At 41.2% G+C, this 21201-nt stretch overlaps 1 protein-coding gene across 9 annotated transcripts in view; it reads right to left on the reverse strand.

Annotated features, from left to right (window-relative positions):
- Positions 1–21201, reverse strand: part of OSBPL1A (oxysterol binding protein like 1A) — a 241841-nt gene that overhangs the window by 92290 nt on the left and 128350 nt on the right. For 8 of the 9 annotated variants that reach the window (XM_077778061.1, XM_077778060.1, XM_077778059.1 and 5 more), the window contains one exon: positions 12882–13044. In XM_077778061.1, the coding sequence (XP_077634187.1) occupies positions 12882–13044 (163 nt within the window). Of the gene's footprint in view, positions 1–12881; positions 13045–21201 lie in introns of those variants that run through there. The other variant, XM_077778065.1, reaches the window with a different exon arrangement.

Below are 21201 nucleotides of genomic sequence, written 5' to 3' on the forward strand. Positions count from 1 at the left end.
TGGAGTGGGACCACTGGGCAGCGAAAGGGCCCAACACAAGTCAGTGGCCGTGGACTTAAAGCCAGACCCACTGGTGTGGCCCTGGCTGTGTCTCCAGCCTCACCTAGTCCCTTGGGGACTGGGGGTGGAAGGGGGAGAGGGATGGCCTGGCGTTCTGCCAGCTGGATACAGCGCAGGGAGAGAAAGGCAGGGGACTGATCACATGATGCCCCACGCAATTTAGGCTTCGAAGGAGAAAGTGAGGGCACAAGTGGAGGGAGGATGGTGTAGAGATGGAGATGATGTGATGTGATGCAGTCAAAGCAATGCTGGGATCAAGGCTTGGAGAGAGTGGGTTGAAAGATGGGAGATAGCCATCAGACATATACATGATCTCACGGTTTGTTAAGTTTGAGCCCCGGGTCCTGCTTAGAATTCTCTCTCCCCTCCCTCTGCTTGCGCACATACTCTTTCTTTCACTCTCAAAAATAAAATAAACAACAACAAACAAAACTGTGAGACATACAAAATGGAGACAGATAATGGCATCAACATGGTTCCTGAGAAAGGCAAACTCTAAGCTCTGATCTCCGGAATGAGAATGAGCAGCTGTGGCGGGCTGGCGGGCTGGATACCTTCTACACTACACTGAAACGGTCTTTCCAGGTGTTCATCTCTTCCCCTAGCCCACCAGCAACCCCCCAGACTGGGGGACTGGATCTTACCTGGCTTGGTATTGCTGTGTTTAACAAAGCACCTGGTGCACAGCGGGCACTCAACCTTTAGGTGTGGTTCATGAAATCCTCCCACTGCTAGGGACAGTACTAAATGCACGTGGTTTACAAGAAGTATTCAAGATAGCCATTAAGTTAGTCAATAAAAACATTTTAGAAAATGGAAGAGGAACCCAGAAGGTCAACCCAAAACCTTAAGGACAGATTATATTCAGGAGTGTTTACCTACAACGCATATACAAGATAAGATGCTGGATCTTTTTTTCAGGCTACAAACACAAAATGAGACTGAGAGCTCCTGCCACTAATCAGATTTTCTCCAGAATGTTTCACCATGTTACATATGGAAGGCGCTAAGTAACAGCCATGCTCTGTGGCACTCATTTTGCTGTCTATCACATCAACTAATTAATATGTTTTGTATGGGGCAGTAGACAAAATATAGAAGTTAATACAAGATTACTGCAGTGAAGGGAAATGAAGTGTTGCTGAGGAGATAAGGAAGGCATACACCAAAAGTTATATCGCAAGACAAAGGGCAAGAACAAGGCAGTATGGCTAATTCTCAAAAAAAAAAAAAAAAAAAAAAAAAAAGGAGGAGGGGAATAAGAGAGAAGTTAAGTGCTAGGAATATAGTTGATATGGCCAAATACTAGGCAGGTGTGGACTACATTAAAGACCAGGTAAAAAATGAATAGTCATTTCAAAAATAAACTGTAGAAAGAGGGGAACCTGGGTGGCTCAGTCAGTTAAGCATCTGACTTTGACTCAGGTCATGATCTCACGGTTTGTGCCCCACATCGGGCTCTGTGCTGACAGCTGAGAGCCTGGAGCCTGCTTTGGATTCTGTGTCTCCCTCTCTCTTCACCCCTCCACCTCTCTCACTCTGTCTCTCTCAAAAATAAATAAACATCTAAAAATAAAATAAACTGGAAGGAAAGAACACCGTACACAGAACGTCTTCTTCCCAATAACACTGACCACCTTGGTCAGATCCTGTGTCTTCTGTACATAAAATGTCAGTGCAGATGGGATCATGTGTTCTCCAATATCAGCTGTAGTACTTACTGGATTAAACTTTATTTGATATAGGTCATAACCGTTCCTGTGTTCCTCTCCTCCAAACAAAACCAAAATTGTTATATTACCACTTTGCATTTTGAAAGTTTTGACTTAAAAAGACAGGAGCACCCACCCTTGCAGCTGCTGAGAAATGCTAAAACTGGCTTCAATTTCATGACATAACCATCTATTGGTTTTGCCAGTCTACACTATTGGATTGTATGCATTATTCATGCACATTTCGACCAAAATAGCAGTAAGAGGAAAACCTAGCAAGAAAGCCTCTCTTGAGCAAATGATCTCAACATGTTTCTAAAAAGGAAAATGAACAGACAGTAAGAAAACCAATATATTTTGAAGTTATAATACCCAAAAGGCAAGAATTTTGGTGAAACTGCTCAGACCAGTTCTAAAGAACAGCCATAAAATGATTTAACCAGTAATAAATGTTTCAAAAATAATTCCTTAGAATATTATTAGAGATTCACAAAGTCAGGCACCCTGAATTGTCTCCCCTTCTTAGCGACTTTTTCATTTCCCCCCAGTCCCCACTGCCGTGAGCAGGTCTCCTAGCTCCAACCAGATTGTAAATTCCTCAAGAACAAATTGTATCTTTTAATACCACCTCACCCTGATCACTCCTTGTCTGCCATCCCTCCTCTCCTACACGGGACCTGAAGTGGAACATGCAGCAAGCACTACCGATTCTCTCAGCTTGTATTGAATATCAATATGTTTTTAGGGAGGACAGAAATATCAGTGGCGTTGGTTCAAAACCTGTACTCAGCACTTAGAAAGGAACTCAGGGATTTAAGTAGACAGGGCAACCATATTGATAAAGAGACCAGCACAGTACGATGAAAGGGGTTATAAAGGAAGGTCAACAAGGAAGCAGAAAAGAACACATGATTAATTCTGCCAGGGGGAGTCAGGAAAGACTACTCTGGGCAGGGAGGTACTTTAGAGGTATTTGAGAGCTCTGATAGGGGAACAGGGTAGCAATAAAATAAAAATAAACCAGAAATGGTAGGAATATGAAGAAGGAACCACTCTCTTCTTTCCTAAAGTGATTCTTTCTATGTATTTCTGCACTTTATTTGCTCACAGAATGACTATGTTCTACAGAACCAGCTATCTGTTAGTTTCTTCCTCCATCTTCTCGCTTCAATATGCATGAATGGTTCATCCTATGCCAGGAGATGGTCACTGACTATAAGAGCGGCAATTTCACTCAATATAACTATTTTTCTTTCACACACACACACACACCACACTAACACACACATACACTAGAAGATGTAGCTCCTTTCAAATCATGTTACATAAAACAATTCAAACTGTGAAGAAGAAATCTGTTTGCTTTATGGAATTTTATGAAATTTTTAGTCACTGAGCATACTGAAAAAATAATTTTTACATGATCAAGAGATCCCATGGGGCTAGAAAAATCAGGCTACACCATATGCTTGCATCAAGGTTTGTCTTACCCACGCTACTAGATTTTCAATGATCTAGCTTATCTACAGAAACCTAAAGGGACATAAGGGAAAAGTAGTGGAAAGGAAAACAGAAAGTCACATGAACTTCAAGTCTAAACAAATAAAATTATCCTGTTATTTTAAAGAAAGTAACACAAGTTGTAAGCAACTTTTAAAAAGATCAAATAGTCAAAATAATTTGCAAATATTTTGAGAAAAGAATTTTTAAAAATCTTTTTATATCTTTTAAATATTAGCTTGATTTCATCTTTTATTATGAGTCCCTTATTAAAAATAAGCTTTAAATGAAGGGCATCTGGGTGGCTCAGTTGGTTAAGCGTCCGACTCTTGATTTCGGCTCAGCTCATGATCTCACACTTGTGAGATCCAGCCCCAGGATGGGCTCCACGCTGGATGTGGGGCCTGTTTAAGCTTCTCTGCCACTCCGTACTCACACTCTACTCTCTCTCTCTCAAAAAAAAAAACAAAAAAAAAAAACCCACAAAAANAGCTCCCAGGGGATGCTGATGCTAATCTTCAGGCCACACTTTGAGTACAAAGGACTGATAGATAAGTGTGGACAGGATAGAGGTTCCCTGCCTGCCATGGAGTCACTCTAACGTCAGAAGCTAGAAGGATGCAAAAGGACTGGCACAGGAAACTGAAATGAAATCACATGAGAGTGATGTTCTGCAAGCCAAGTAACGAAAATGTTCTGTGAACAGCTTTCAGTGCCAGTGAGAGGGCAAGAGAACTGAGAAAGAACCACTCAAACAGGCAATTGAGTGTAGTCCAGTGGTGACCTGATCGAGCACGGAGTGCAATGGTGAGAATAAACCTATAAACAGAGGGTGTTCAAGATAACACAGTGAGGAAGGAGAGTAAAGTGAGATCAAAGGCACTTTTAGAAGATTTAGCATTTTAAAGGCAAGACAGCTGATGGGAACAAGAAACAAGCCATTGCCTGGGAGAGAGGAGGAGACATAGAGATGTCCTTTTGTAGGTCAGAGGGGGTGGAGTCCCAGGCACAAATGGGGAGGTTTCAGTTTCATCAATGCAAAGCAGAGAAGGTACAACACGCACACATACTACATATCCTGGGGTGTGGCGGCTTTGATACTGAAAACAGGAGGAGTGTGTCAGTGACATAATGTCCCCAGCTGATGAAGAATGGAGGAGGAGGTATGCAAGTTTTAGGTGAGATACGTATGAAGCAGCACGTGAAAGTCACGGACCACAGAAATGGAGTGGGACCACTGGGCAGCGAAAGGGCCCAACACAAGTCAGTGGCCGTGGACTTAAAGCCAGACCCACTGGTGTGGCCCTGGCTGTGTCTCCAGCCTCACCTAGTCCCTTGGGGACTGGGGGTGGAAGGGGGAGAGGGATGGCCTGGCGTTCTGCCAGCTGGATACAGCGCAGGGAGAGAAAGGCAGGGGACTGATCACATGATGCCCCACGCAATTTAGGCTTCGAAGGAGAAAGTGAGGGCACAAGTGGAGGGAGGATGGTGTAGAGATGGAGATGATGTGATGTGATGCAGTCAAAGCAATGCTGGGATCAAGGCTTGGAGAGAGTGGGTTGAAAGATGGGAGATAGCCATCAGACATATACATGATCTCACGGTTTGTTAAGTTTGAGCCCCGGGTCCTGCTTAGAATTCTCTCTCCCCTCCCTCTGCTTGCGCACATACTCTTTCTTTCACTCTCAAAAATAAAATAAACAACAACAAACAAAACTGTGAGACATACAAAATGGAGACAGATAATGGCATCAACATGGTTCCTGAGAAAGGCAAACTCTAAGCTCTGATCTCCGGAATGAGAATGAGCAGCTGTGGCGGGCTGGCGGGCTGGATACCTTCTACACTACACTGAAACGGTCTTTCCAGGTGTTCATCTCTTCCCCTAGCCCACCAGCAACCCCCCAGACTGGGGGACTGGATCTTACCTGGCTTGGTATTGCTGTGTTTAACAAAGCACCTGGTGCACAGCGGGCACTCAACCTTTAGGTGTGGTTCATGAAATCCTCCCACTGCTAGGGACAGTACTAAATGCACGTGGTTTACAAGAAGTATTCAAGATAGCCATTAAGTTAGTCAATAAAAACATTTTAGAAAATGGAAGAGGAACCCAGAAGGTCAACCCAAAACCTTAAGGACAGATTATATTCAGGAGTGTTTACCTACAACGCATATACAAGATAAGATGCTGGATCTTTTTTTCAGGCTACAAACACAAAATGAGACTGAGAGCTCCTGCCACTAATCAGATTTTCTCCAGAATGTTTCACCATGTTACATATGGAAGGCGCTAAGTAACAGCCATGCTCTGTGGCACTCATTTTGCTGTCTATCACATCAACTAATTAATATGTTTTGTATGGGGCAGTAGACAAAATATAGAAGTTAATACAAGATTACTGCAGTGAAGGGAAATGAAGTGTTGCTGAGGAGATAAGGAAGGCATACACCAAAAGTTATATCGCAAGACAAAGGGCAAGAACAAGGCAGTATGGCTAATTCTCAAAAAAAAAAAAAAAAAANAAAAAAAAAAAAAAAAAGGAGGAGGGGAATAAGAGAGAAGTTAAGTGCTAGGAATATAGTTGATATGGCCAAATACTAGGCAGGTGTGGACTACATTAAAGACCAGGTAAAAAATGAATAGTCATTTCAAAAATAAACTGTAGAAAGAGGGGAACCTGGGTGGCTCAGTCAGTTAAGCATCTGACTTTGACTCAGGTCATGATCTCACGGTTTGTGCCCCACATCGGGCTCTGTGCTGACAGCTGAGAGCCTGGAGCCTGCTTTGGATTCTGTGTCTCCCTCTCTCTTCACCCCTCCACCTCTCTCACTCTGTCTCTCTCAAAAATAAATAAACATCTAAAAATAAAATAAACTGGAAGGAAAGAACACCGTACACAGAACGTCTTCTTCCCAATAACACTGACCACCTTGGTCAGATCCTGTGTCTTCTGTACATAAAATGTCAGTGCAGATGGGATCATGTGTTCTCCAATATCAGCTGTAGTACTTACTGGATTAAACTTTATTTGATATAGGTCATAACCGTTCCTGTGTTCCTCTCCTCCAAACAAAACCAAAATTGTTATATTACCACTTTGCATTTTGAAAGTTTTGACTTAAAAAGACAGGAGCACCCACCCTTGCAGCTGCTGAGAAATGCTAAAACTGGCTTCAATTTCATGACATAACCATCTATTGGTTTTGCCAGTCTACACTATTGGATTGTATGCATTATTCATGCACATTTCGACCAAAATAGCAGTAAGAGGAAAACCTAGCAAGAAAGCCTCTCTTGAGCAAATGATCTCAACATGTTTCTAAAAAGGAAAATGAACAGACAGTAAGAAAACCAATATATTTTGAAGTTATAATACCCAAAAGGCAAGAATTTTGGTGAAACTGCTCAGACCAGTTCTAAAGAACAGCCATAAAATGATTTAACCAGTAATAAATGTTTCAAAAATAATTCCTTAGAATATTATTAGAGATTCACAAAGTCAGGCACCCTGAATTGTCTCCCCTTCTTAGCGACTTTTTCATTTCCCCCCAGTCCCCACTGCCGTGAGCAGGTCTCCTAGCTCCAACCAGATTGTAAATTCCTCAAGAACAAATTGTATCTTTTAATACCACCTCACCCTGATCACTCCTTGTCTGCCATCCCTCCTCTCCTACACGGGACCTGAAGTGGAACATGCAGCAAGCACTACCGATTCTCTCAGCTTGTATTGAATATCAATATGTTTTTAGGGAGGACAGAAATATCAGTGGCGTTGGTTCAAAACCTGTACTCAGCACTTAGAAAGGAACTCAGGGATTTAAGTAGACAGGGCAACCATATTGATAAAGAGACCAGCACAGTACGATGAAAGGGGTTATAAAGGAAGGTCAACAAGGAAGCAGAAAAGAACACATGATTAATTCTGCCAGGGGGAGTCAGGAAAGACTACTCTGGGCAGGGAGGTACTTTAGAGGTATTTGAGAGCTCTGATAGGGGAACAGGGTAGCAATAAAATAAAAATAAACCAGAAATGGTAGGAATATGAAGAAGGAACCACTCTCTTCTTTCCTAAAGTGATTCTTTCTATGTATTTCTGCACTTTATTTGCTCACAGAATGACTATGTTCTACAGAACCAGCTATCTGTTAGTTTCTTCCTCCATCTTCTCGCTTCAATATGCATGAATGGTTCATCCTATGCCAGGAGATGGTCACTGACTATAAGAGCGGCAATTTCACTCAATATAACTATTTTTCTTTCACACACACACACACACCACACTAACACACACATACACTAGAAGATGTAGCTCCTTTCAAATCATGTTACATAAAACAATTCAAACTGTGAAGAAGAAATCTGTTTGCTTTATGGAATTTTATGAAATTTTTAGTCACTGAGCATACTGAAAAAATAATTTTTACATGATCAAGAGATCCCATGGGGCTAGAAAAATCAGGCTACACCATATGCTTGCATCAAGGTTTGTCTTACCCACGCTACTAGATTTTCAATGATCTAGCTTATCTACAGAAACCTAAAGGGACATAAGGGAAAAGTAGTGGAAAGGAAAACAGAAAGTCACATGAACTTCAAGTCTAAACAAATAAAATTATCCTGTTATTTTAAAGAAAGTAACACAAGTTGTAAGCAACTTTTAAAAAGATCAAATAGTCAAAATAATTTGCAAATATTTTGAGAAAAGAATTTTTAAAAATCTTTTTATATCTTTTAAATATTAGCTTGATTTCATCTTTTATTATGAGTCCCTTATTAAAAATAAGCTTTAAATGAAGGGCATCTGGGTGGCTCAGTTGGTTAAGCGTCCGACTCTTGATTTCGGCTCAGCTCATGATCTCACACTTGTGAGATCCAGCCCCAGGATGGGCTCCACGCTGGATGTGGGGCCTGTTTAAGCTTCTCTGCCACTCCGTACTCACACTCTACTCTCTCTCTCTCAAAAAAAAAAACAAAAAAAAAAAAACCCACAAAAAAACCCACAAAAATAAATAAAAATAAGCTGTAAATGTAATACAGGTTTGTATACTTTTTCTTGGTCTTATTTCACACCATATCCAATAGCCTCCTGTCACTTCTGCATCCAAGGGCTGGAGGATGGCATGACAGGTATGGCTAGTGAGGGGAAGGAACAAGGCAACAAGTCTGACTTGACAACACAAGCAGGACCTGGATCAGGTCAAGAGCCTTGAAGGCTGCTTAAGGAATCTGATTTTTATTCTCGGTGCAATTAGAAGTCACCAAAGGATTCCAGGCAGGGGAAGACAATGACAGGACTGTCTACAAAGTGTCACCATGGGTGGTGGGCACACAGTGAACTTCAGAAGGCCAGGTTGGAAGCATGGTAGTTAAGAGGCTGGACAAGAGTGGGCATAGTGCAGGTGACAAAAACGAGAGCTCCGTGTGCCAGACATCGTTCTAAGTATTTATCATGATAATCTATGACCCATCTACAGCTGAAGAAATGAGGCACAGAAAACCGAAGCAACTTTCCAAAGGGCAGAGGAATCGGTGGAGCCACAATTTATCAACCGCCTCCAGTCCCTACACCTACCTTGTAACCCTACATCTCAGTAACAGAACATACATAGCTTTGAAGTATGATTTGAAGGTAGAATGGACAAGCTTTGGGCTGGGTTTCACTGACGTGGTACATGAATGTCACTCCTAGGTTTATGGCTTTGAGAGGAGAAAAGTGCCATGTACTAAAACGAGGCAAATCTCAAAATTTCATTTTTTATTTATCTAGTGGACAGCTGAGTCAGGGTTAGAGATATACATCTGCGAACTGCATTAGTCAGAATAATGGTCCCCCGAACATGTCCACATCCTAACGTGTGGAGCCTGTGGAGGATATATTACCTTGTATGCTAAGAGGACCCTGAAGATGTAATTAAGGACCCTGAGATAGGTAGGTTACTCTGGGTTATCTGGGTAGGCCCACTGTAATTCCTAAAGTCCTTTAAGAAGTGAGGGAGAAAGTCTGCATCAGTCAGAGAGCTTGGAAGATGTCACACTGCTGGCTTTGAAGATGGAGGACGGGGTCTCAAGTCAAGGAACGCAGGTGGTCTCCAGAAACTAAAATGGCAAGGAAACAGATTCTCTCCTAGAGCCTCCAGAAGAAACACAGCCCTGCCAAGACCTTGACTCTGGAACATCTGACCTCCAGGACTGTACGAAAGTAAATCTGCATTGTTCAAGTACATTTGTGGTAGCAGCAATAAGAAACTACTCCAGAATGTTGGGTTATTATTTAAAATGATGTGACACAGGGGGCACCTGGGTGGCTCAGTAGGTTAAGCATCCAACTCTTAGTTTTGGCTCAGGTCACGATCTCACAGTTCATGATATCAAGCCTCACGTTGGACATTGCGCTGACAGTGCAGAGCCTGCATGGGATTCTTTCCCACACTCTCTGTCCCTCCCTGCTTGTGCTCTCTCTGTCTTAAAAAAAAATGATGTGATATTAAAAGTGAAGGCAGAAGGAACATTAACAAAAATTGTTGAGAAGACACAGAGATGGGTACATGAACATATGATATGAGGAGAGGACGGCTTCAATTGAGGAGGGACATTTCTTCTTTTTTAAAAAAAATTTTTTAATGTTTATTCATTTTTTTGAGAGACACAGAGAGACAGAGTATGAGTGGGGGAGGGGCAGAGAGAGAGGAAGATGCAGGCTCCAGGCTCCAAGGCTCAAACTCAGGAGCTGTGAGATCATGACCTGAATCAAAGTCGGACACTTAACTGACTGAGCCACCCAGGTGCCCTTCTTTTTTAACAGAAAGGAAGAAGGAAGCAGGAGTGGAGGGTGATGTGTGAAGACTGTAGTGAGAAGATGACGTCATTCCCAAAAGACAGCTTTTATCTCTCAATGAATTACTCGGCGAGGTCATCAGCAGCTCAAGACTTGAACCCTGGGCCTCTGACTCTTCATTTTAATGCAGTTCTACACTGCATCAAGTGATTTCCAAGATTTGTCGTAGGAAATAGTAGGAGTGGCCACAGAGGGACTACTGTTCAGGCAAGGGTAACAAAACTCAGGTGAGTCATTCAGGGCAGGGAGGAGCAAAGGCATGGCAAGTGCCCCTTGCCTTCATTGCTATAGCCACGGTGCCACATGATAAGTAGCCATGGCACCTGCACTCAGCCTCAGGATCCTTCTCAACACAGCCCACCACAAAGCAGCAGGTACCACATACCAATCTGAATCAGTACTCGAGATGTGATGTACTTGCCAATCCTTACCTAGTGACTACAATTCTTTTTTTCTCCTCCTCCCAGGGAAGACTGATTTTGGAGAGTGCTTCGAGTGTTAAAATATGACTGAGATGACAGTAGCTGCTAAATGTCTATCAAGAAAACAGTGGTGAATCATATCATGGACTTTTACACAACCTTTAAAAAGAATGACCTAGAGTCATACTTCTGATGGGAAAGATTTCCAAGTTATGTCACATGAAAACACAGATCCAGGGGTGCCCGGGTGCCTCAGTCAGTTAACAATCTGACTCTTGATTTCAGCTCAGGTCATGATCTCAGGGCTCATAAGATCCAGCCCTGAGACAGGCTCCAAAGCTATCAGCAGGGATTCTTTGGATTCCTCTCTCTCCTTATCCCTCCCCAACTTGACTCTACCCCTCTCAAAATGAACATTAAGAAAAATAAAAATAAAAAGAAAGAAAACGTAGCTCCAGAACAATCACACAGCTTTTATTCTTGATTAAAAATGAAACAAAATGAAGCTGTACATACACATGCACACACACGTGGGAATGCCTTTTTAAATGTTTTATTTCTAGGAGAGAGAGAGAGAGAGAGAGAGAGAGAGAGACAGCGTGAGCAGGGGAGGGTCAGAGAGAGAGGGAGACACAGACTCTGAAACAGGCCCCAGGCTCTGAGCTGGCAGCCAGCACAGAGCCCGACGTGGGGCCCGAACCCACGAACCGCGAGATCATGACCTAAGCGAAAGTCCGACGCTTAACTGACTAAGCCACCCAGGCGCCCCACGTGGGAATGCCTTTTAAAGGCCTGGAAGAGAATATATCAGGCTGTGAGAACTTCCAAAGAAGAGTGCATCGTTAGGATAAGGGATGAAGGGAAAATTTCACTGAGTGATGCACGTACTTTCGTGTTGAATTATTACAATCTTTTCAATGAACATTAAATTTTTTCTCTCTTAAAAAAAACATAAAAGACGAGCAGTTGAAGTGTCTGGGCTCTTTTATATTCAGATCTCTCTGCACTTAATCCTATGATCCCTCCAGTGACTTTCTCTTTTGGATGTCACCAAACGGAAGGAATATAGGAGATAACTTGGCACAGGGTAGGTGTGAAAAAATGCTGGCAGCCTCTGGTGTCATTNTTGCCCGTCATTCATCCCACTGCTTTCAAATCCTAGCTTCACTTTCTCTTCCCAATGAGTCAGTCCTTTCACAAATGCTTTATCCAAGTGACAACACCATCATCAGTATCATCTTTTCTACTCCACAAATTCTGGCTATTAAAATTACTTTTTTCATTCCTTTGATTATATCACACTTCCCACAATAACGAATCTGTTTATATTACATAATAAATCTCTTCTCCATAAGCCTAGCGACAACCATTTTCCCTGTCCTATATGTACTTCGTTTCCTCCACCCAATCTTCTTTCGTCCATTTCTCTTACCTCTCACTGCATTTCCTTTAACCTCCTACTATGAATGTGACCCTTTCACTTCCTGCCCACAGAGATCTTCTGCTTCCACGGTCAAGTTCTACAAGGCCAATAATTGTATACATCTATCTATTCTGTAAGAATTTGATTTACTCAAATAAGAGAGGTCACAACTACTTAGTGGGACATCCCCTCCCAAGTCAGTCCCACCTCCCCACATACGTCTCCTACTTTCGGAGCCTCTAGGACACGTCACGCGTGGTCCTAAACACAGTTTATACACAGGAACTCATTTAATCCTGATTCAGCCTGTTGAAATGGATACTGTAATTATCCCCATTTTAAAAATGTGTGAACAGAGAACAAGAGGTCACAGAACTTGCCCAAGGTCACACAGCCAGCTGGTGTAGGAGGCAAGATTCCAATTTAGGCTGTGGGGTCCATGCTCATCAGCATGTCGGGTTTCTGGTATGTATTTCTGAGGCAAAATTAAGCACTTCTTTCCTCTGCTCCAGCCACACTACTGTCTCACTCAGCATACTGGACTGGAACCACTGTACTTGTCTGTGTCCTTTCAGGATTCAGAGTACTCTTTGATGACACACTGTCCCTTGGTCTACCCTTAAACATATAAGAGCACCCAGAACTAGGAGGTATTTAATGGTCACTGAACAAATTGATGAGTTTTCACAGCACTCACTCCTAGCTTAGCACACACTGACCAGGTCAGCGGACTCGGTAGGCAGCCTCTTCCCAACCTGCAGGCTCCCGCCTCAGTAACACCACACCAAAGAGAGACCGTGTGGGGAGCGGTGGTACTACATGTCCTCTGCTCTGTCCAGGCAATGCCAGGTGACCTCTACTCTAAGAAGACATTCAGGAGGTGGGCTTCAAACCACTCACAGCCCAGGTGGCAGGATTCTGGAGTTACCTGACAGCGCATCGTAGAACTCGTCCTCACTGAGGATGCTGTGGGGAGGCGAGCCTTCGGCCAGAGACCGCTCTAGTTCATGATGCTCAGTGGCCAGAGCCTCCAGTGCTTCTGACAAAATTTTGTTTTTTTCTTGCTCCTGTTCCAATTTAAAATTCCTCACCTGGAAGAGAACAGACACACACACACACAAAAAGACTTTAGAGTGACAGGAGACATACACTTACTCAAAAGGATGTAAAATTTATTTGCTTTTGATCCAGTTCCATCGCAACATCAGAAGTGAAAACAGTCATGTTACATACATGCATGGATGAATGAGCACAATTACAAAGCTAATTCTGTTCTTCCCGTGGGGCTTTTTCTCACAACAGCTCTAGCTAATGAAAATAGATTAAGACTAGCAAATTTGGCTCAAATGATCAAGATCCTAGTATAAGAATGTGAGCCAATTTGGAAGTCAGAGAAAATTTTAATAGAGAATCTCTCTCTTGACATTAATCATGAAATTAAGCCCATTTTGACTAAAATTATTAAAAGCAATCTAAATATTAAAATGAATACCGCATGAAAGTGTTAAGATATAATCCTCAAGTTTACTTCCAAAAGAGCCGGTGTATCAAATGAAAGGAAATGAGTTTTAACTTCCATTTTTCAATTCCATATTTTGGTTAGGGTTCCCTATTTTACCTTGAATTTAGTACACTAACAATAAAAAGATTATAAAAAAGGTAATGCTTGTTTTGATTTTTCATCTTTTAATGAGATCATCCATTCTTCCTAATTCAAGAGCATCTCAACCTTTGCAGTTAACGAACACCCTCTGAAATTTAAGTAAGCTGACCCTCCTGTAAAATAGCAGGTACTAGATGTGGTATGGACAGTTTCACCTGTCCTGGCATCGGAACTCTAGAAATCACAACTATTCCACAATCCCCCTCAACTTTCATTCCAACAGATCCACCATTAGCCACTGTGCACATGCAGAATTCTTGTGTTCTTTAGCTGCCTCGCCTGAAAATTAGATTATTAGACAACGGTGCAATCCTTGATCAGTAGTCTTCAAACTTTTGTTTGTTTTTTAACTTAGGCAGAGCAGAACCCATCTCAGAAATAACCCCAACACAGGAAATAGAGGTTTTCCAAAGCTGCGCTGGGCAACACTGGTACTATCAGGAGCGCTATGGCTTTCTTTCCCCTCCATCTGAAGTGGAGGCTGTTCTAACAGGTTGAAAAGCACTGGGTGGGATGACTCTACAACCTCTTCCAGGTTTGAAATTCTGGGTCTGGGTAGTGGGAGCCACAAAACCCTCTCCGCTGCTCTCTGAATCACTCTCTCTGCTCAATCTCAACCTTTCACCTCCTGACACCCACCTGCATGCTCTTTTTCCTTTGGTTCTGACTCTGGAGTCCTTTATGGCCTTGAGTTCCTGACAGCCACATATCAGGTTCAACACTTGGAGAGTCACTGAACTTAAAAACACAGCTTTACTGAAATGCTAAGTTCATAACACAAAAGTAGTAAAGCCTTTATTATCTGGGGAATAGGTCCAGTCCTCGGACACCTTAATGTTTATCATTACAGTAATGAGATTATTATGATTATACCTGTGATCATGAAATAAAACTTGTAATAAATGCTAAAAGAGCAAAGACATGAAAAACTGAAAAATACTTATATAATTATAATTTTTAAGAAATTGCAGAACACTTGTAAATATTCCTATAATCTGTATTTTATCTCCAGAGGAAATACCTCTATTATGGCTGGAGTCAATTTAAAAATAAAACAGGAGGGGCGCCTGGTGGCTCAGTCAGTTATGCATCTGACTCTTGATTCGGCTCAGGTCATGATCTTGAGGTTGTGAGATCAAGCCCCTGTGCTGGGCTTGAAGCCTGCTTAAGATTCTCTCTCTCAAAATAAACAAACTTAAAACAAAGAAAAAAACCCCAAAGTTTTCTTCCTCCATTTCTTGGGTTAGATGATTTATTCATCTGTAAACAAGGACTACAAAATTGAGCATAATGTCCAAAATGATCCTTTCTTCAAATGGAAAAGATCTTTCAGCGCTGTTATCTGTGTAGATTCTAAAACTACCTCTGAAGAGGAACCAAGTTCCTTCATCCCTGCCTACCCACTCCCTTTAGCTTTATCTTTCTTTTTAGCTTTTCAAACATTGAAATGCAGATACGCTGTTGACACTGAACCTTTCAATATATGTCAACTAACTAAACTGAGGTTACTACACTTAGTAACTAACCCTTCTAGCTACAAATGTTAGTTCAATGCCTACATTCATCTAGATTTTAGAATAGTGGCAAAACAAGTGATTGAGGCCCCCAAATACACTGTTCTCTCATCAAAACCTTATTCAAGATCCAGTGTATCCTTAACCACCTGAAATAAGCATCCCTTCATTTCTGCTACTTGGACACATGTTTTCACTTGCTCTTACCAGCAGGAAAAGAGGTAGGAAGCACGAGGAGCAGAAGAGGCCCTCATTGCTGTTCCTGATCTTACCTGGATGATCTGGCCACACATGTACCTGCTTCAAGCTTAACAGGATCTTCTGCACTGAAGGAAGGTACCTTACTCTAAAATTGCACACAAAATGACAAATTCTTTCCTTGTGTACACTGATGCCCCTAGACCAGATATACACATCACAGGAACTACACCGGCGAAGAGCTCTCTATTGCTTTAGAGAAGCGTCTAAGAATGTACTTCACGGCCATCCTGTAGCCTGATACCTTGCAGCTGATTAGAAAGATCACTGCAACAATGTAATTCCAAATCCTCGACAATCTCAGGCTTTCAGAAACACCAGGGTATTTAAAGATTGGTGCAAAACTACTGAAAAAGTTATGCAGAGTGGAAGTTCCTGACCAGTGAAAACCAACATATGGGTTTATAATCACATTAGAACATTTCTAGAATATGGGTGACATTTTTTCAAATTAAATATAAAAGTGAAATACAAAATTTATACCCTCAGCCCTGTAACCTTCCCATAACAAAACTGAACATATAACAATGTGAACATAAAGATCAGACTTTTTATTAGGAATAATTTAAGGACTGAACTGTCGCACGCTTGATAAGAAACAAATACATGTTCCATGTCTGTATCACGTTATAGACTGATGCAAATACAAGCCTTTCCACTAGTCATCCCAAACCACAGCAACCCGATCATCTTTCATCTTACTCTATTTCATGCTGGCAGGTGAAATTTCACAATGAACACTTCCAAAGTGTTCTTCACACCAACAGGGAACGGATGCAGGCTACAGAATCAAGAGTTTTAGAAACAGTTACACGCTAGCCAGTGCACACACATTTAATCTCCTCTCGTTCTACGAAGTACCTTGTTATTCACCCACGTTCCACAGAGGTTAAGTCAGGCAGAGACAATAATTAAATCTGGCAAAGGCACACTACTGAGTGGGGAGTAAGTGGTGAGTATTCACAGAATGCTGTGCCCAATTATCCAATTACAGGTTAGGTGAAATTCTGGCCTTGATCAATCTGTAGGCTATCTTCAACTGGCCACATTCCCATCAGCTAAACACCATTAGCTTGAGTTCTTATTATTGGATGTATGAAGCTACAATAACACAGAATGTATTAGATTAACACAGAAATCCCAGATCTTGGATTTTAAAACATCTAATTTTATCTCTTAGATAAGGAATTACATTTACCTTTATTTTGTGGTTACAGAACCAACACCATACTGACTTCAAAGCTTTTTTAAAGATATGTACTTTAGAGGACTCCCTGCAATGGTCACATAGCTGTTAAAGCGAGTTTGCTCCTTTACATATGGTAAGGGGCTTCTTCTCCAGTCTACCGAATTGTTTTGGTAGAAGAGGATGGAGATCTCATGTGAGTGACCCTCAGCATTACTTCTGAATCCACAGCCAGGCTGAATCACACCCTCACCTCTAGGGTATAAGAAAATTCAGGTTTGATCCCATGTCTAAAGCACAATCAAGTGTAAAAGTACATCCTCTCAACCATATAGTACATACTTAGTTTTATAAATTTACAAAGCACCTTTACACACATTACATTTTAAAGTTTTCACTGACTCCATTCCATCACTGCCTTTCAAGAGTAATGCATTTCCTCATGCTCCTGAAGACTTTTTCCCACTCTTTCCTACCACTAAAAAAAGACATTTATTTAAAAACAAATAAGACTCTGACCAAAGGAGATCTGATAGGAGAACAGGGAGATGAGGCAGGATCCGCAAGGCAGCTGTGCTGGGAAAGGAGAAATGGCTTAAAGCTTGCACAGGGCTGTGAGAACTCTGGCTTTGGTAGAGTCAGATGGGAAACTTTTGGAGGATTCTGAGCAGAAAAGGTCATCTGCTTTCCATTGGAATACAATCTGTCTGGCCAACAAGGAGTCAGGGGGAGGTCAAGAGTAGAATCAGAAAGATCCCCTAAGGGGCTGCTTCAACAGTCAGGGTAAGAGATGGGTAAGAGCAATGCAGAGTGCTGAGTAGTACTTATACCCTGAATACACTTTGTAGGAAGGCCAAAAGGACTTGCTGATAGATTGCCTATGGAATATAAAAGAAAAAAGGAATCAAGGGTGACTCCACAGGTCTGGCCTAAGCAACTAAAGACAGAGCCATCGTTACCTAAGCCAGGGAAGACTGCAGAAGGAGCAGAGACCATCAGGAACTCGGTTTCGTACATGATTAAGTCTGAGATGCTGTCAGATAGCCAAGCAGACAATTTGATATCAAATCAGGTGTTCAGGGAAGAGGTCCAGGCTGGAGATAGAATTCTGAGAGTCATTTGCAGATAGATTATATTTTAAGCTATAGGAATAGAAAGAATCACTAAGGGAGAAAGTGAGGTATAAATAAAAGAAGAAATCTGAGGACTTAGATTTTCTTCTGATAGGACATGAGAAAGAACCAGCAGAGGAAACAAAACAAAACCAGAGAGAGAGAGAGAGAGAGAGAGAGAGAGAGAGGAAGAGAGACAGAAGGAAAACTAGGTGTGGTGTCCTATAACTATTTCAAAGAGGAGTTAAGTGATAAACCATGTCAAACACCAATGCTAAGTAACATGGGAACTAGGAAATGACATCTATATTTAGTGATGAGATCAATGGTGAATTTATCACAAGTATTTGCAGCGGAGCATCGAGAGAGTACTGAAGGCAAAGATCTGAGTGGAGTGGGTCATGAAAAATGAGAGAAGGAAACCTGGAGACAGTACAGCCCATTTTTAAGAAGTTTTGCTAAAAAGGGAAGGGGACTATTGTGGCGATTGCTGGAAGGGGCTATGAGAGTCAATAATGCTTTATTATGGAAAACACCCCAGCAAGGTTTTTAAAAATATTTAATTATTTTTGAGAGAGAGAGTGCACGTGCGCCAGCGTCCTTGTACTTGCATGCATGCAAATGGGGGAGGGGCAGAGAAACAGAGGGAGAGAATCCCAAGCAGACTCCACACTCTCAGTAGAGATGGATGTGGGGCTTGAACCCACGAATTCTGAGATCATGACCTGAGCAGAAACCAAGAATCAGATGCTGAACTGATGAGCTACTCAGGTGCCCCCAACATGTTTCTACATTGCCAGGAAAGATTCAATAGAGAGGGGGCAATTAATATGAGAGTGAGAGGAAAGAATTGCTGGAATGATGTTCCTGAGGTTGCTATAAAGGAGGAGATCTAATGTACAAGTGTACAGTTGGCTTTTGTCGGGGCACAGAAAATTCATCCCCAGTTGCAGGAGAAAAGGCAGTATAGAGGTGCACAGATTTAGCTGCATAGGTATGGGTAATAAACTTTTCTCCTAACTGCCTTTGTCTCAATACATATGCGAGATACAGAGAAAAAGAAACGAAGAGGGGTGCCTGGGTGGCTTACTCGGTTAAGCGTCTGACTTTCGCTTGGGTCATGATCTCGCGGTTTGTGGGTTCGGGCCCCGCGTCGGGCTCTGTGCTGACTGCCAGGTCAGAGCCTGGAGCCTGTTTCAGTCTGTGACTCCCTCTCTCTCTGACCCTCCCCTGCTCATGCTCTCTCTTTCTCTACTAGAAATAAATAAAACATTTAAAAAAAAATACAAAGCTTACTTCCTGTGAATAAAAATTAAAAAAAAAAAAAAGAAACGAAGAGGTCATTGACCTACAGATCCCAGCATGTTATGCAGTAAGAAGTCTCTAGTCTCTTAACATTATACACAAGAGAGTTTGCCCTCAAAAATGAGATCATTTCCAAGTCCATCCAAAGGCTCATTCACACTCACCTGGTCAACCCCAAACAGGGAAGCTGTTGCTTTTCCTGTCACTTACAGTCAATGGTACTGGCTCTCGGCACCATTAAAAAATGTCCCTTTCTACTGGCATTGCCATCTTTCTCAACCTGGCTCAAGACAAGAGGAAAGGAAATCCCACTGGGAATTTCCTCTGTGCTGCTCCCCTCTTAGGTTCCGCCTCGAGAAAGATGAGGGCTTGTATCTAGTTGTTGACTTACTGACATATTTTAAGTAAAATGACCTCAATAGAGCTTGTTAAACTGTTAATAATCTGTTAAAGTCAATTACTTTCAACTGTATCTTGACATTTAAATTAAAGAGGAATTTGGGGGGATAACTAGTTATGCCTACATGTAGGACAGAGCCCAATAAATAGGCACTAAAGAAACATTTGGTAAAAAAAAAAGGGGGGGGGCGGTTAAGAGCAAGGTGATAACAACACTTGGAAGAATATGAACTCAGAATATTTCACACTTATTTTAAAACAATGTCCCAAAGAAAATCAATGAGAGACTAGTAATATATACAAACAATATAACAATGTGGAACAATTCACTTCTACAGCATACATCCAACAGTAGATTCGATACATATTTGTTCCACGGTTCTGGCATTTAAAATAATTTGCTACAAGATCTCATAAATAATTTTCACCTACAACTGCAAAGCTGAATCACTTGACAATGATTTTAACACTTACAATATATCTATATTAAATTACAATTTCCACAAGTATGTGTATTTTATATTCCAGAAGTAGCACTTACAGGATTATGTTCCTAAAAGCACCATGCACACTTCAATGCATAATTTATAACATATAATATTTTCCACTATAGTATAATGTGTTAAAAGTTTCAAAATGTTTTTATGTATCATCTTGCAAAGAAAAGAATGGTAAATTGCCAACATAATGGTATATATTAAACACACTGCAAACAATTTTCAATGTAATATAATAAATCAGTATAGGTTATATACAAATAGTGAAATTCTAAATCAGTCTATTTAATAAAGATTCTAAAAAATTTTAATTATTATTTTTAAGCATTTTTTTAAATCATGCCTTTTTAACTCTGTATCAGATAACTGTTCATAACTGTATTCCCTACTGACCAGAATGGTTCCTGGAACATGCTTATAAATAAGTATTGAAACAATATTTTTAAATGAATAAACATTAAGGTGTATAGTAACAAGAGATGTAGAGGAGGCACTGAAGCAATGCAAAATAACTTTTTTGGATAAAATCTCTTCAACTAGTATTTATGGTATTTCAGAGTTTACCAAGAAAGTAATAACTTAAGTGCAGGACCCTGAGCAAAACAGCTCTAAAAATCTTATTCTTAATTTCAGTATGAGTTTATTTAGGGGAAAAAAAAGGACAATTTCATAAGCATTTGCATATATAAGGCTAATTTTATATCTACTACTAATAAAGTATAAGTATAGCATTTTACAGTTTAAAAGGCACTTTTACATACTAGTAGGTCATTAAATCCTTCTAAAAGCCCTATGAGGAATACGAATACATATACGTTGTACAAAGTGAAGATCATAAGGTTTAAGATCCTTGCCAAAGGTCAGCAGAGGAAGAACTGAAACCAAGATTTTTTTAACTCCAAATCCCATAAGCTTTCCAATCCACAATGTGGCCCAACAACACTGCTGATGGAAATAAATGATCATGAGTCTTAGAAACAGAGGGTCTTACTTTGGGGAAATGGCTAGGGGAAAGGGGTGGCCAGGAAGGTTAATGGTTATCAGTTTGGTGGACCAAGAAAATGGGAACAGGGCATTTACACAAACTGACTTGGACTACAGCAAAACATTTGTTGAAACTATTTCTTGGGCCCCCATCAGAGATTACATCACTGTACAATGGCTTTTTACATTAGGATTCTGGCTTAGTGACATTCAAATTCTGGCTGAATCCATGCCCTCCAGAAGAAAGATTTCTCATTCCAAGAATTACTAGATCTGTTCTCTTCAAAACCCGGCTTAGAGCCAAGGTTCTCCATCCTGAAGAGAGTATCT

This window comes from Crocuta crocuta, unplaced genomic scaffold, assembly GCF_008692635.1.
Source record: "Crocuta crocuta isolate KB4526 unplaced genomic scaffold, BGI_CrCroc_1.0 scaffold26, whole genome shotgun sequence".
NCBI classification, from domain to species: domain Eukaryota; kingdom Metazoa; phylum Chordata; class Mammalia; order Carnivora; family Hyaenidae; genus Crocuta; species Crocuta crocuta.